This window comes from Melanostigma gelatinosum, assembly GCF_949748355.1.
Source record: "Melanostigma gelatinosum genome assembly, chromosome: 8".
NCBI classification, from domain to species: Eukaryota; Metazoa; Chordata; class Actinopteri; order Perciformes; family Zoarcidae; genus Melanostigma; species Melanostigma gelatinosum.
The window spans coordinates 24,825,974-24,838,291 of record NC_136641.1 but is presented as its reverse complement, the minus strand read 5'-3'; the positions used below and the strand labels follow the sequence as shown (position 1 = coordinate 24,838,291).

The following is a 12,318-nucleotide window of genomic DNA, read 5'->3' as shown; positions in this document are numbered from 1 at the left end:
CACGAGTTCATCCTCTTTGTGCACATCCTGTGGTCAACGTCAGCGGCAACTCCAGTTTGAATCCAGTTCAATAAAAACAGATTGAAGCGACCAGTGAAGGAGAAACATGGGGTCCAAATGAAGTAAATCACATTTTTAATTGACTCTGGATGAGGAACTCCCAAAGAAATGGGACAAAAACTTAAAAATGAATTGTCAAAGTTTATTGGGAGCCTTCATACAAAAAATGAAATTATGGCTGTAAAAAGTTACAAAGGATTATTGTTGACATTGATATACTTTTGGCATTTAAGGCCTATTAACCCAACACAGTTTTGTAACTCTTTGCAATTTATTTGAAATCTAAAACTGTTGATTTAAACAAGCAGATAAGACAGGAATATTTAAAAACACAGACCAATAGATAACTGCAGATTACTTCTCAGTGGTAGTTTTACAACACAAACCCACGAAAAATTTGAAAAGCAACTCAGAAAAAACAAAAACCTGCCTAATATTCAATTATGAACACATGAACTTGAGGCAACTTTTATTACACACTGCCAACTAATTTCAATGAGTCTGTTTCATGACTGCAAACAAAGGTATTTACACTGACGCTCACGTCTCAGACTATCGGCGTGTCGGCATTAGAAGCTGCTTCGCCGTTACCGAGTCGGGGAAAAGGTTGTGGTAGGTCGGTAAGGGGACGTAGGCGGCCGTTATCATTTTACCTGGAAGAGAAAAGGAAACAAGGAGCTGTTAGAAACGGGAACACTATCCTCCACATTCTAATCCTCAAAGGTCACATTTCAAAAGGTTTCAAAAACAAACCGAGTCGTCACAAACCTGCAAACCAGCGTCCATGAAGTGCGTTTACAGTCGCCATCGCTGCTGGTATTGAGGGACACTTCACGTACACGTTTCCCTGTGAGGGAGAACACACAAACGGTTACAGAAGACGTCCTGTCAGGTCTGTGAATCAACCGGAACACGGACACCGTGTCCCCTTTGAGCCACTTGGAACGAGTTCATTTGGGAGTGAACTTACTTGAGCAGAGTTCTTATCGACGTAGATGTGAACGATTCCTCCGTGTTTGTTGCACTCCTCAATCACATCGTCCTGGATCTCCACGGCCCAGGTGGGGTCGTTCTCCCTGGAGGAACAAGTTTGGGAACGTTAGAAACACAACAGCTTCAAAAGGACATTTTTACGCGGACTTTGGGTCAGACAGTCAATACAACGCATCTTCGAAAAGTAATGCTTTTAATGTGAAACTCTCTGTAGCTTCACTCGGTTTCCTTCCCGAGCTGCAGCAGGAGACCAGTAACAAAGTAGGAACTTTGAACCATTTTAGAAAACACCCATTAGATTTGCAAAACGTAAGACTGCTAAAGCCTCAGATTAGCTTTGGTTGAAATCCAGGATGCGTTTCTATTTAAAATGATGTGCAGATGGATTTTGTTCTTCGCCACTGAAATCGCTCAATTTCTTCACAGCCACTTGTGGACAGGAGGAAAATGTACGGAGACCAAAAACTGCACATCTGGGCATGAGAGTCTTGTTTGAACCCGTCCTTACGATTGTGGGTTGAACAGGTTGGACAGCTGGAGGCAGTGTGTGGCCAGCGGCTGTGACGGGAGGTTCAACGCTTGGCTTGGAGATGGAAGAGCTGAAACAAAGAAAGAGAACGATTAGAAAGATGAAGAAATAATATATCAACACACACAACACGTCTTCTAGAGGCTCACATTGTGGAATAGAGAGGTTTCCGAAGGGAATGGAGCCGGTCATCTGTAGAGCCTGCTGAGCAGCAGGAGGGATCTTCAGACCAGTTCCTGAGAGACGAAAGAGAGAGAAATGAAAACGCGTTTAATTTAAGAAACTAAATCTAACGATCGCTTCATGACACGGACAGATTGTGACATTTAGGAAACAGATGAGAAGATCAACATCCTTTGAGACCCAGCAGTCAGAAATGGAGAAAATGTTCAGATCCAATAACTACTCACATGTTGTAGTTTATCATGCAGAGAAAATCAGGGCGGGGCGTCCGATAAGCAACATTGTGACACCTACAGCCGTGCAACATGACACGTCAGAATAGTGAGACAACGCCACTCGTGAATCCTCAGAGGCCGAATAAAAGCCGTAACACGTCTCGTTTGTCCGACCAAATGTTTAAAGTTTACCGTGATGACACAGATCCTCCCGAGAGAGAGAGAGACAGTAGATCTAAGCCACCGGCACGAACCGCTTTAATGTCTAACATGACCATGTCGATGCATTTCTATTTATTTTTTACCAACTGGCTTTTTATGTTTGCATTTTGTTTCTTATGTTTGGTGAGTCAAAGACAAACTTCCACCCTGGTGGACAATAAAGACACAATGGAGCGGTGATGTTCTGCAGTGAATTCAGAGACGAAATGTCTCGAAATGTCGACATCTTGAATGAAGTTAAAAACATAAAAGGCATTAAAACAGAAAGTCTAGACTGAGGCAATACGACTCTGTGGACAACTATATTCTTCTAAACTGAGGACGGTACCGTAAGGCATATTTATCTACACAGTTGGCACAGTTTCTAATATAAATTTGGCAAACGAATGACTTGCTCTCATGTGCTATAAGGGGACTGTTTGTGCGGTCGCTGCAGGTGATTAACAAACCTTCTGCGAGTCGAGCCATGAGCTGCAGCCGCCCCGTGGTGCCGAGGTCGATGCCGGTCCTCTCCAGCTCGTCGTTGTCCAGGAACGAGCTGGCCGTCGATGAGTCCGAGCGCTCCGTGACGTGACCCACCTTCATCGGGCGGCCGGCCAGCTCGAAGCCGTTCAGCTGCTCCAAGGCCTTCTTAGCGCATTCTGCATCTGCAAACTGTAAGAGGCAGAGGTCAGAGTCCAACAGGCTGCGAACAGTCGAGCGCCGACGGCGATGGAGACGCTTTGATTACCGATATGAAGCCGTATCCTTTGGATCGACCGGTCTCGCTGTCCATCATCAGCTGGATTCCCTCAATCTGTGCAAACACAACACAGGAGGATCGTCACCAATGCATCTACAAGTCAAAAAATCATAATTTATTCGGAAGTAAAACGTGTTCCTGACCTTTCCGAACGGCTCAAAGATCCCTCGAAGCATTTCTTCAGTGATGTTGAAGTGCAGCGAGCCCACGTACAGCCTCATCGGACCGGAGCTGCCCTTCTGCAGGTTGTTGGCAGCGGCTGCAGCTCGGTTTTTCTCTGCCTGTAATCACACGTAAGTAAAGTAATTACGTTAATGCGGTAGATTAATGCAGGAATTCTGAATCTGTCTAAATCGCAATGTTATCTGGGTCGAACACGTTAACATTTGAAAAATGAGTTGAACAGGGAGGCGTTGGTATTAAAATGCTCCGTCACATCAGGTAGAAATAACATGATAATAATAAGACGCCGACCTGAGAGGCCTGGACGATGATGGGAACTCCTAGAAGCCGCTGGCCGGTCAATCCGATAGCCAGCGGAACAGAAGAAGACTCCACAAACTCGATGTACGCGATGCCCTTTGATCTCCGGGAGTTTCTGTCCGAGATCATTCTCACATCCCTCACCTGCAGAGAGAGAGAACGTCGACCATTTCAGAGATCACTTCCACACACAGGCACGCCGGATTACACGCCTCAACAACGCCAAAACCAACTGACTTTTCCCACGGCGGAGAAGAAGTCCTCCAGGTCTCGAGCTCGGATGCGTGCAGCGAGCTGCATGCAGAAGACTGTGCGAGCATCCCGCTCCTCTGGTGTGAGGTTGTCAATGGGTTGCCTTCAACAAAAGAGAACACACCAAACGTTAACAAACCACTACCTCGGCATGATTAAATAAATGGTAAAATAATGAATACTTATGGAAAATTAAAAAAGGTAAATCAGACATACTCCCTGATTTTGTTAAACGGCCCGATAGCATCTTCAAAGTTCCTTGAATAGAAACACATTTTTAAAGATCCGTTAAAAAGCTCAAAGTGAGTTTGAGAAACAGTCACTTGATTTCAGGGTGCTGTAACAAAATCAGGAAATGAAGCACCCAGACCTACAGACGGGAATGTGCAGCTTCAGCTCACCTGATGGGACTCTTCTCCTTTTTGAAGGGACTCCTACTTTTTGAACGTTTCCGGCTGAAACATGAAGAAGAATTACTGTTTCAGTTTCAAATAACGCTGGACGGAAAACAATCTTCGTAGTTCAACATTCTTACTGTTACCACTGACGTCTACTGCTGTCGTCCTAAAGCTTGTTGGCTCACCGTCATCACTCACTTTAATAAAGCCATAATGTTGTACGTATCTCAGTACGAGACAAAAGGCCTCTGAACTACTGATAGTACGTAACTTTGCATACGTGCCTTTTTAAAATACCTTTTTACAAACACAGAAATATTTAAATCTGAACCTTTTTCTGACAAAGCAGAATATTTGAATATACAACAAACAAACCAGACAGACACACTAGCTACTGATAACTACTTACACTCAGTTTCCTCTTTATCAGGCACGGCTGTACACGCTTATGTAATCCAATACAACTGATTTGCCTTCAAGTCTTCTTTTATGGTGTTTATAATGTTCAGTTTTAGCAGACACTGTCAAAGAAGTGTAAATAAAGTTATATACTGGACAGCAGTGGTTTAATCTCAGAACCCACCAGCTATCGGTCTGTCGATAATAAGGTTCTGGGGGGGGCTCGTTGTTTATAGTCCCGATTAGAAACTTGAGACTGGAGTTGAAAGACGACGCGTTTACCAGCTCATTCTAAACCGATAAAAAGCCAAATCATCGTCAGACGACAGCCGGTGGGTGTGTTGCGCCTCTTTTGCTTCATAAACAATAACGTTGCATTGGATTGCATGAGACCGTGCAGGTGTACCTAACAGAGTGGGTCGCTCATATAAAGGGACATACACGGGGCTCTTGCGTGCTCTGTAGCGGCCCGAGCGCTCCTTGCTCCGGGAGCCGCTGCGATGGCGCTCTCTGCTGCGGCTCTTCTTTCTTTCTCTGCTCTTGCTCCTCTTCTTGCTCTTCTTTTTGTCTTTGCTCCGGCTTCTTCTCTTCCTAGAACCTGGGCTTCGGCTCTTGCTACGGCTTCTCCTTTTTCTGAAACATGTTACAACACCATCGTCGCGCAAAGGGCAAACACATTGCTTTTCTTTCTTCTTTTTTTTTTTTTACTTGTAGCTCAGAATCAAACAGCTAATATTGCCAGAAAATATATGAAAACTTACTTCTTGTTTTGTTCACCGTGGCCATTTGCATGAGAGGACTTGATCTCATCCTAAGCAAGGTTGATAGAAGAACATCATGAGGACGTAGATGAAACATTTCAAGTCGTCAAGGTAAAGGGGATGGGGTGGGACAAGAGAAAATGCAGAATGTATTCAATTAATAATTATACTTCAAAACTTCCTACTGTCATGTCTGGACAGTGTCCTTCCACCACCCCAATTGCTTCCCATCCCACTCCTGCTTTTAACAAGGCTGCTCAGTACTGAATGCAACAAAGCACAGTTAAGGGAGTGTCCAACATGTTAGCTGAGTTCAGGAAGCTTGGTCAGAAGTCAGATCATCTCCACCATTCCCCGTCTCATAGGTCGTACCAATGCCACTATGTGTGCCTAATCATGTGACCACGCATGGCCCGCGGCCACTAAAAGAGATCCTGTGTGGTTGGTGTCAGTCCAGTGATCTTCACCCATTTTCGTTCTTGGACTGTAAGAGCTCGATGCCACCTCTGTCACACATCTTGCCCTGAAGCAAACAGGGATTCACACTTCTTAGTAATATTGACGCCCAAGGAAATAAATGAATTTAAAAAAGAAAGAAAGAAATCCATCAAATCAGCCACGTGTTACACTGCCATTATCTTTAGGTTGCATGATATAATACTTCTGGCCTTTTGACTTCAGAAGGAATTATTAACTACTGAAAAGAAACTCACTTTATAATACAATGATGCTAGATAGAATCTATTTGTTACAGTCATAATAATAATATATCAATATCTGTGGTATCGTGTAGCATGCAAAATCAAGATGCTGATTCACATTACAGTTGACTATGGCAAAGAGGCAGTATTCATATTTACTTGCAAGAGAAATTAATAGTTCACCTGTATTTTGCCATAAAACCATGACATGGCTCATGTATTCGCACAAAGACGCTCCACAACTGCAATATCTGCATTTTCAAGCATACTGATGTCAAACTATTGGATTTAAAACAGTAACAGATTGACACAAACACAATTGAGTATCCCGTATTAATTTGTGAAATGTTTTTTTTCTGAACACAACTTAAAGATGACAGAGTGATACATGGTTTTTCTCAAAGCAACACAGTGTACGACGTTCCAGAAAACGGCTCATATTGGACGGCACATTCAGAAACCGTGACGGCATGCAGGTTGTAAATCTGAATACTGCCTCCATTGCTGGACAGGTAAAGGTGGGCTTATAAACCATTGGCATTCACCTTGTTGCAACCGAATAGGGATTGATGTTCTAGGTTGAGTCTCTTTTAGTCCTAAGGTGAACCACAGTACATCAGTATATGCACAATAACTACCTTCCTTTTTTTCACAGTTCACAGTGGAATCAAAGATGAATTCATGGGAGTAGAGGTGAGATATCATTAGGGAAGTCTATAAAGAGAGATAGATGTGGATTTATTTATAATTCTGTATTGCGTTTGAAATACTCAATTATACACCACACAACAGTCAAGTAAACTTTGTCACAGTAGCAAATATCATAAAAAAAAGGACTCAAGAGTAAAATCATAACAGGCCTCATATCTCTGTAATCTGCAACCCACCTTTCTGAATGGAGCCTCCAGCATGGCCTCAACGTCAAAATCATCAGCCATGATGATCCTATGAAAGACACAAACACAAACTGTAAGACACTGAAAAAGGCGTCTTGACGCAGTTGTGCTTAAGTTGTGTTCCCTTCCCATACAGCCGCCATCACACCGATATGCTCTCTGTCTTTGATCTTTGTTGTACCAGCTTTACACAGTTAATAAATAATGTTGCACCAACAGAAATGTAGTTATTACATGCCTTTAAATTCACCTTGTAATTGTTATTACATGCCTTTAAATTCACCTTGTAATCGAGCCAGGTTCTCCTCTGTAAGGTTAGTCAGCTGAGCTACAAACTAACATTGTTTTGGTAGATTAAATGTAGACCTGGTGGATGACAGCTAGATTGTTTTAATATACTCAACTGTTTGTTTACTATATTTTATTGTAAATTTCTACATGTTTCTATTTTTAGCTCATGTATTGTATTTTGCACTGTGATGATTGTTTAATGTTATGCACCATCCACCATGTCTCATTCCTTGTATGTGCAACAGAAGTTAGCGTTCGTTAACGTTAGATGGCAGCAATGCGAGACCGCGTTTGACCGAATTTCCTTAACGATTTCCCCCAAATTGTGTAAATATAATCTACGATAAAAACCAATTTAGTAGCAATTAATCTGACTAACAACACCACCCTTAACCTCACATAAAGCTCAAATATATGTGTAGCATTAGAGATCACTTTAGTAGCAATTAATCTGAATAACAACACCACCCATAACCTCAAATATGTGTTGCATTCGAGATCACTTAGAGATAAACACGCGTTGCACTCCAACACAAAGCTAAAGCTAACAAGCTACATCGCTGTCGTCTAAACGTTAGCTTACATCAATAACGACCCTTATTAACTAGACTGCTTATATGAATACCAGTAAACATATATATTAAGTCACTAATAATCCAATTAAAATACCGTTGGTCCAAGATGTTTACAGTTGTCCAAGTAATGTAAAAACAAGGGCTACATTTAACAGCCAATATGGCTAACAGCGTTTCCGCAGCTAGCGAGCTAGCTTCGTTAGCAAACATTGACATTACCGTTTTGAAATTGATGAAATGATGTGCCAAAGTCAAAATATCACGGGAAATGTGGTGCTGAGGAGACTCTTCTCGACGCCTCCCTCTCGGCAGATCACTCAGAGCTAAGATGCAATCAGAAAAATCGAAGTTATGTAACCTTTTTTTTATAAATGTAAGTAACTATCCGTTGGCAGGTCGTGTGGCCCTGGGTTGAAAACGTTCTCCTTCCTTCTTCTTCTTCGTCTTCTTCTACTATCAGATTTGCGGTAGCGGTGGTGTTTTGTTTTTGCTTTACCGCCACCTGCTAGAGATAAACGACATTACACCACTCTCATTCTGAAACCACAAACTGAGGTTTTCTGACTTTCTCTCACAACTCTACAAGCAAACAAGGTTACACAGTACAGTATATTAAATAACTTTATTTACAAACTCGTCCACAAACATTTCTTATAGATTACAAATATATGTAACCAGGTTTGTTGGAGGTCCAATGATAGCAGCAGATCAGAAACGTAGACCAGCAGAATGTCAGAATTAAACTGTCACAAAAACTCCCAAATCCTATATGTATTTTACTTAAAATCAAATAAAATGAATATCCCGAGATAAGGAGTGAAGTATCCTAAATATCTAATGTCATTGTCAATATTGTCACTTTACCTTTAATAAATAGATAGATAAATAATTAGCAAACCCCAAAAAAGTATTTCTGTATCTGCTGCTTTTCAATTTAATTCAAATTAGTCAAATACATTTAAAAATCTAATACAGTGCTCACTTAAAATATTGTATTATGTGTACATCTAAAATAACTAATTAAAAAAGGGAGAAATTGCCAAATTTTGGTTTCCGTTCATGAGTTTCTATGCAAACTCCTAAACATGAGGATTTGGAACCTTTACTGTGTGCGACTCCCTTTCATACGTTTTATGCCAAAATATCTCGTTAAACCAAGGATGGATAAAAAAGTTCGACTTCCGAGTGTGGAATTCAGATGAGAGTACCCGGATCTTCCGCATTACGGGCCCAGTTGGAGCATGCGCACTAGCGTTTTCTTTGACCCCCCGCCTCCCACCTCCTCCATTCATTAACATGAACGGAGGAAGGACAATACCTCTAGATTCGTCAGTTTAGTACATTACATTGTAATTCCACTGTTTGTCCACGACGTAAAGTTAGTTTTAAAGCCCAGCGCTCTTCCAAAAGAGGCTAGCCTCAAACAGCAACATCTCTCCTGTCAGACGTAGCTCTGGGCACGAACACCCTGAGGCTTTGAAATCTCGCCTTTCCTCGCGAGAACTAACTCGTCAGTTTCGTTTCACGGCTCATGGTCGCCATCTAGTGATGAGGAAAAATAAATGTCAGTGGTCTCTCATCTCTCTTTTATTATCTGCTAATGATGCCAACATCATCAATGCTACAGACCTGTGAAACACACACCTTTAAATGTAATTTAAAACATTTGTTATTTTTGTATGTGCTTCCACATCAATATTAACTTTATAAGACTTTAACAGTATATATGTTTCATTTGTCAGTAATATTCACATCATTTGTTCTGGCAGTTGTCAGTTAATTATATTCCTCATTAGTTTCATGTAGATGATGCTTGTTATAGGTATTTAAGCCTGTTTGCTCCTGTGCGTTTAAAAAAAATAAATGTTGTTGCATCTTTGTTGTTATTTATTTTTTTAAGTAGTTTTTTTCATGTCCCATGAAAACCAGACGATGCATCTCAAGGATGTCGACATTTTTTAAACTGCCTCAAAAAAACGGAAGAGCCGGGCCAGGAAGGGGGTCAAGTACCTGTAGCCTAGCATGCACGCGGTACAGCCCAGAGCGCCCAGAGCGCCCAGAGCGTACGCAGCCGCGGGCGAGATCATCATATCCACGGACGCCCCGACCGTCACCCCCAAGGTGGATCTTACCCTCGTGGCTGAACTGGAAGTAGCCCTGCACCGGGAAGGCCCACTGGATGGCGAAGGTGGCCGTGAGGAAGTTAAAGACCATCCCCCCCAAAGCCGTAGAGTCGGAAAAACGCCGGCAGGCACCCGAAGCCGAGGAATATCATGACCTGGATGTCCGTGAGAACAGGGCAGTCCCTGTACACCGCGTTGTCCATGGGGTTAGTCCTGTTGGTCTGAAACCTGGCGTCCGATTGCTCATCGTACGTGACAAAGGCTGCATACAATGCAACACGACCACCTGTGTGACAAACACAAACACAGGTAACCTCACTCGAAGGCTGGTCGACTTCGTCTTCATCCCGACTCTTCTTTGGGACAAACGCCGATCAGTTCTTCTGCAGTCTGCGGTTTATGTGCTCAGATAAGACGGGTCAAAGACATCGACCTCGTTCCTGCCATCTCGCTCTCTCAAACACACAGAAGCTGTATCACGCTGCAGCGTGGACCGCTGGAATAAGCTGAAATATATAATATAATTCACACAATAAAAATATGCATTATAAAAACGTACATGCAGAATAAAAAGTCGGCACGTGTTAGCCATGTTTTTGATCCCGCTGGCTGATTTCCATTTGGAAAACATTGGGACAGAGCGTTTGCTGACCCGTGAGCGTCTCTTTCGATCAGTCGGGACATGACGACGAAATGCACAATCACAAACGCTTCACCTTGCATGTCACGATCAGCGAAGGAGCCGTCTGCGACATCGGGAGCGGTTCTGTTGCCTCTTGGCGGCTCTCAACATGGCGACGGCTGAGCCGGTGCAGAGCGTGAGCTCACCAGTGGGGTTTGCTCACGTGCACTAATGCATGTTTTTTGAGGCAGTAAACTAAATCATATAACCGCACTATGATGAAACGCATCGATGCTGGTGTTAATATTGGCAATTTTGAGATAGAGTCGACCTTTTGGGACGAGTCTACGTCATGAAATACATCCAAAAATAGAATGTTAACACCCATTGAGCAACTCCTCCCTCCTCAGCTCCTTACACACTTTTTTTTCAAAATGCTGCAGCGGGTGAAGTTACACTTTAATGCTCTGAGTCACATTTATTGAGCCTTTAAGGTGAGAACAGACTGATATAACTGTTTGTGTCTTACAACACGGTTAGACAACTTCTTTGTTGTTTAACAATTCTCTCACCATTTGATAGAACATCAAATTAATATTTGATGTTCTATATGTGTCTAGTGTGATCTGAGACCTGAGATGCTGATAAAGAGGCAAACACAGTCGACATTTTGAAAAGTTCAAACCATAAATCCAATTGCAAAACAATGAATCTGTAAGCAGACGCTGTAAGAACATCACCGACACTCGAACGTCACTGTCGTATTAAAATGATTTGAGTTTATTGCATTTTGCCGACATATAAAATGGTTTCTTTCAACCATTACTTGTACATCATTGAATAAGACATGGCAGAACATGAAAGAAAGTTTGTTCATCATTTTAAAAGACAATACAAACTATTATACATCTATAAAACCCGTGTTGACACACATTGCACGTGTTATCGCTAAGCCTAAAAATCACACACCTATTTACAAATGTCCCATCTTCACTCTGTCCTCCTGTTGAGTTACACACACCGTCCACACACAAACAAGCATCAGGTATCACACACACACACACATTATAGATTATGACTTCTGCAGACCAGTGACCGATACATCAACCTGTAGAGCTACATCATCTTCTCATGAATCAAAAATGAACACAGGTTCGTTGCTGCTCATGTTCTGCACCCACACCTTTCAGAGTTACTGTGTAAGGGAAACACGGGGGGCTGCATAGATATTCACCAACAGAGGACATATCAATATGATGAGGTGAGCTACGGGGTTGAAAACAATACAAATTTTACTCACACGTCTTATGATTTCCTGGAAAATATACTAAATGCTTTTTGCAAGTGATGCAGAATTTTCTAAGTGAAATACTTCACAACACTAACAACGCGGGGAGAGAGGAATAAAATCAAACTACTGTGTACTTACTGTACAAAAACTTCCATAATAAACTATTATGACCAAACACTTTGTCGCCGATATAGATATTATATAAACTAAGCACATGTAATGTACATGTGGCCGACTCTTACTGGTCATATCCTATGAAATGTTTGCAGACTCGGTGTGAATATCTATGACGAAACAGCAGATGTGCATGAGTTAATGAATGCTCAAAAATGACTAAAGCACACACGAATATAAACCAAACATCCACAGACTCACAGCTAAACGTCTGAGCGGTACCACTCTGCAGGATCATCTGACCCGACGAATAAATCATCCTGAAACTGTTTAATACAAACATTCTGAGATTCTTCCAAAATACTTTCATTTGTATTATTCACGATCTGCAAATGTTTGCGTTCACAACATCACAGCGTTCACATTTTTAAACAGGGTGCATTAGTACAGCAGCAAATTTACAATTGA

The 12,318-nt window shown here is 42.0% G+C and overlaps 1 protein-coding gene across 1 annotated transcript; it reads right to left on the bottom strand.

Annotated features, from left to right (window-relative positions):
• Nucleotides 1-118: 118 nt before the first annotated feature.
• On the bottom strand, nucleotides 119-8,133 carry LOC306781412 (RNA-binding protein 39-like). The gene is made up of 16 exons (XM_079274262.1): nucleotides 7,920-8,133; nucleotides 6,826-6,883; nucleotides 5,238-5,287; nucleotides 4,918-5,109; nucleotides 4,081-4,134; nucleotides 3,896-3,937; nucleotides 3,665-3,785; nucleotides 3,419-3,571; nucleotides 3,088-3,225; nucleotides 2,933-2,998; nucleotides 2,652-2,856; nucleotides 1,732-1,818; nucleotides 1,562-1,652; nucleotides 1,031-1,136; nucleotides 829-907; nucleotides 119-713 (listed from the first exon to the last, which is right to left on the bottom strand). The coding sequence occupies exons 2-16, from the start codon at nucleotides 6,874-6,876 to the stop codon at nucleotides 613-615; spliced, it is 1,536 nt and encodes a 511-aa protein (XP_079130388.1). The 5' UTR covers nucleotides 6,877-6,883; nucleotides 7,920-8,133; the 3' UTR covers nucleotides 119-612.
• Nucleotides 8,134-12,318: the final 4,185 nt, after the last annotated feature.

Coding starts and splice junctions, on each gene's coding strand:
- LOC306781412 (XM_079274262.1), bottom strand. CDS start 6,876: ATGGCTGATGATTTTGACGTTGAGGCCATGCTGGAGGCTCCATTCAGA. Junction 4,135..4,917: donor AGAGCACGCAAGAGCCCCGT/GTATGTCCCTTT, acceptor TTCATGTTTCAG/CCGGAAACGTTCAAAAAGTA. Junction 2,857..2,932: donor AAGGATACGGCTTCATATCG/GTAATCAAAGCG, acceptor TGCCTCTTACAG/TTTGCAGATGCAGAATGCGC.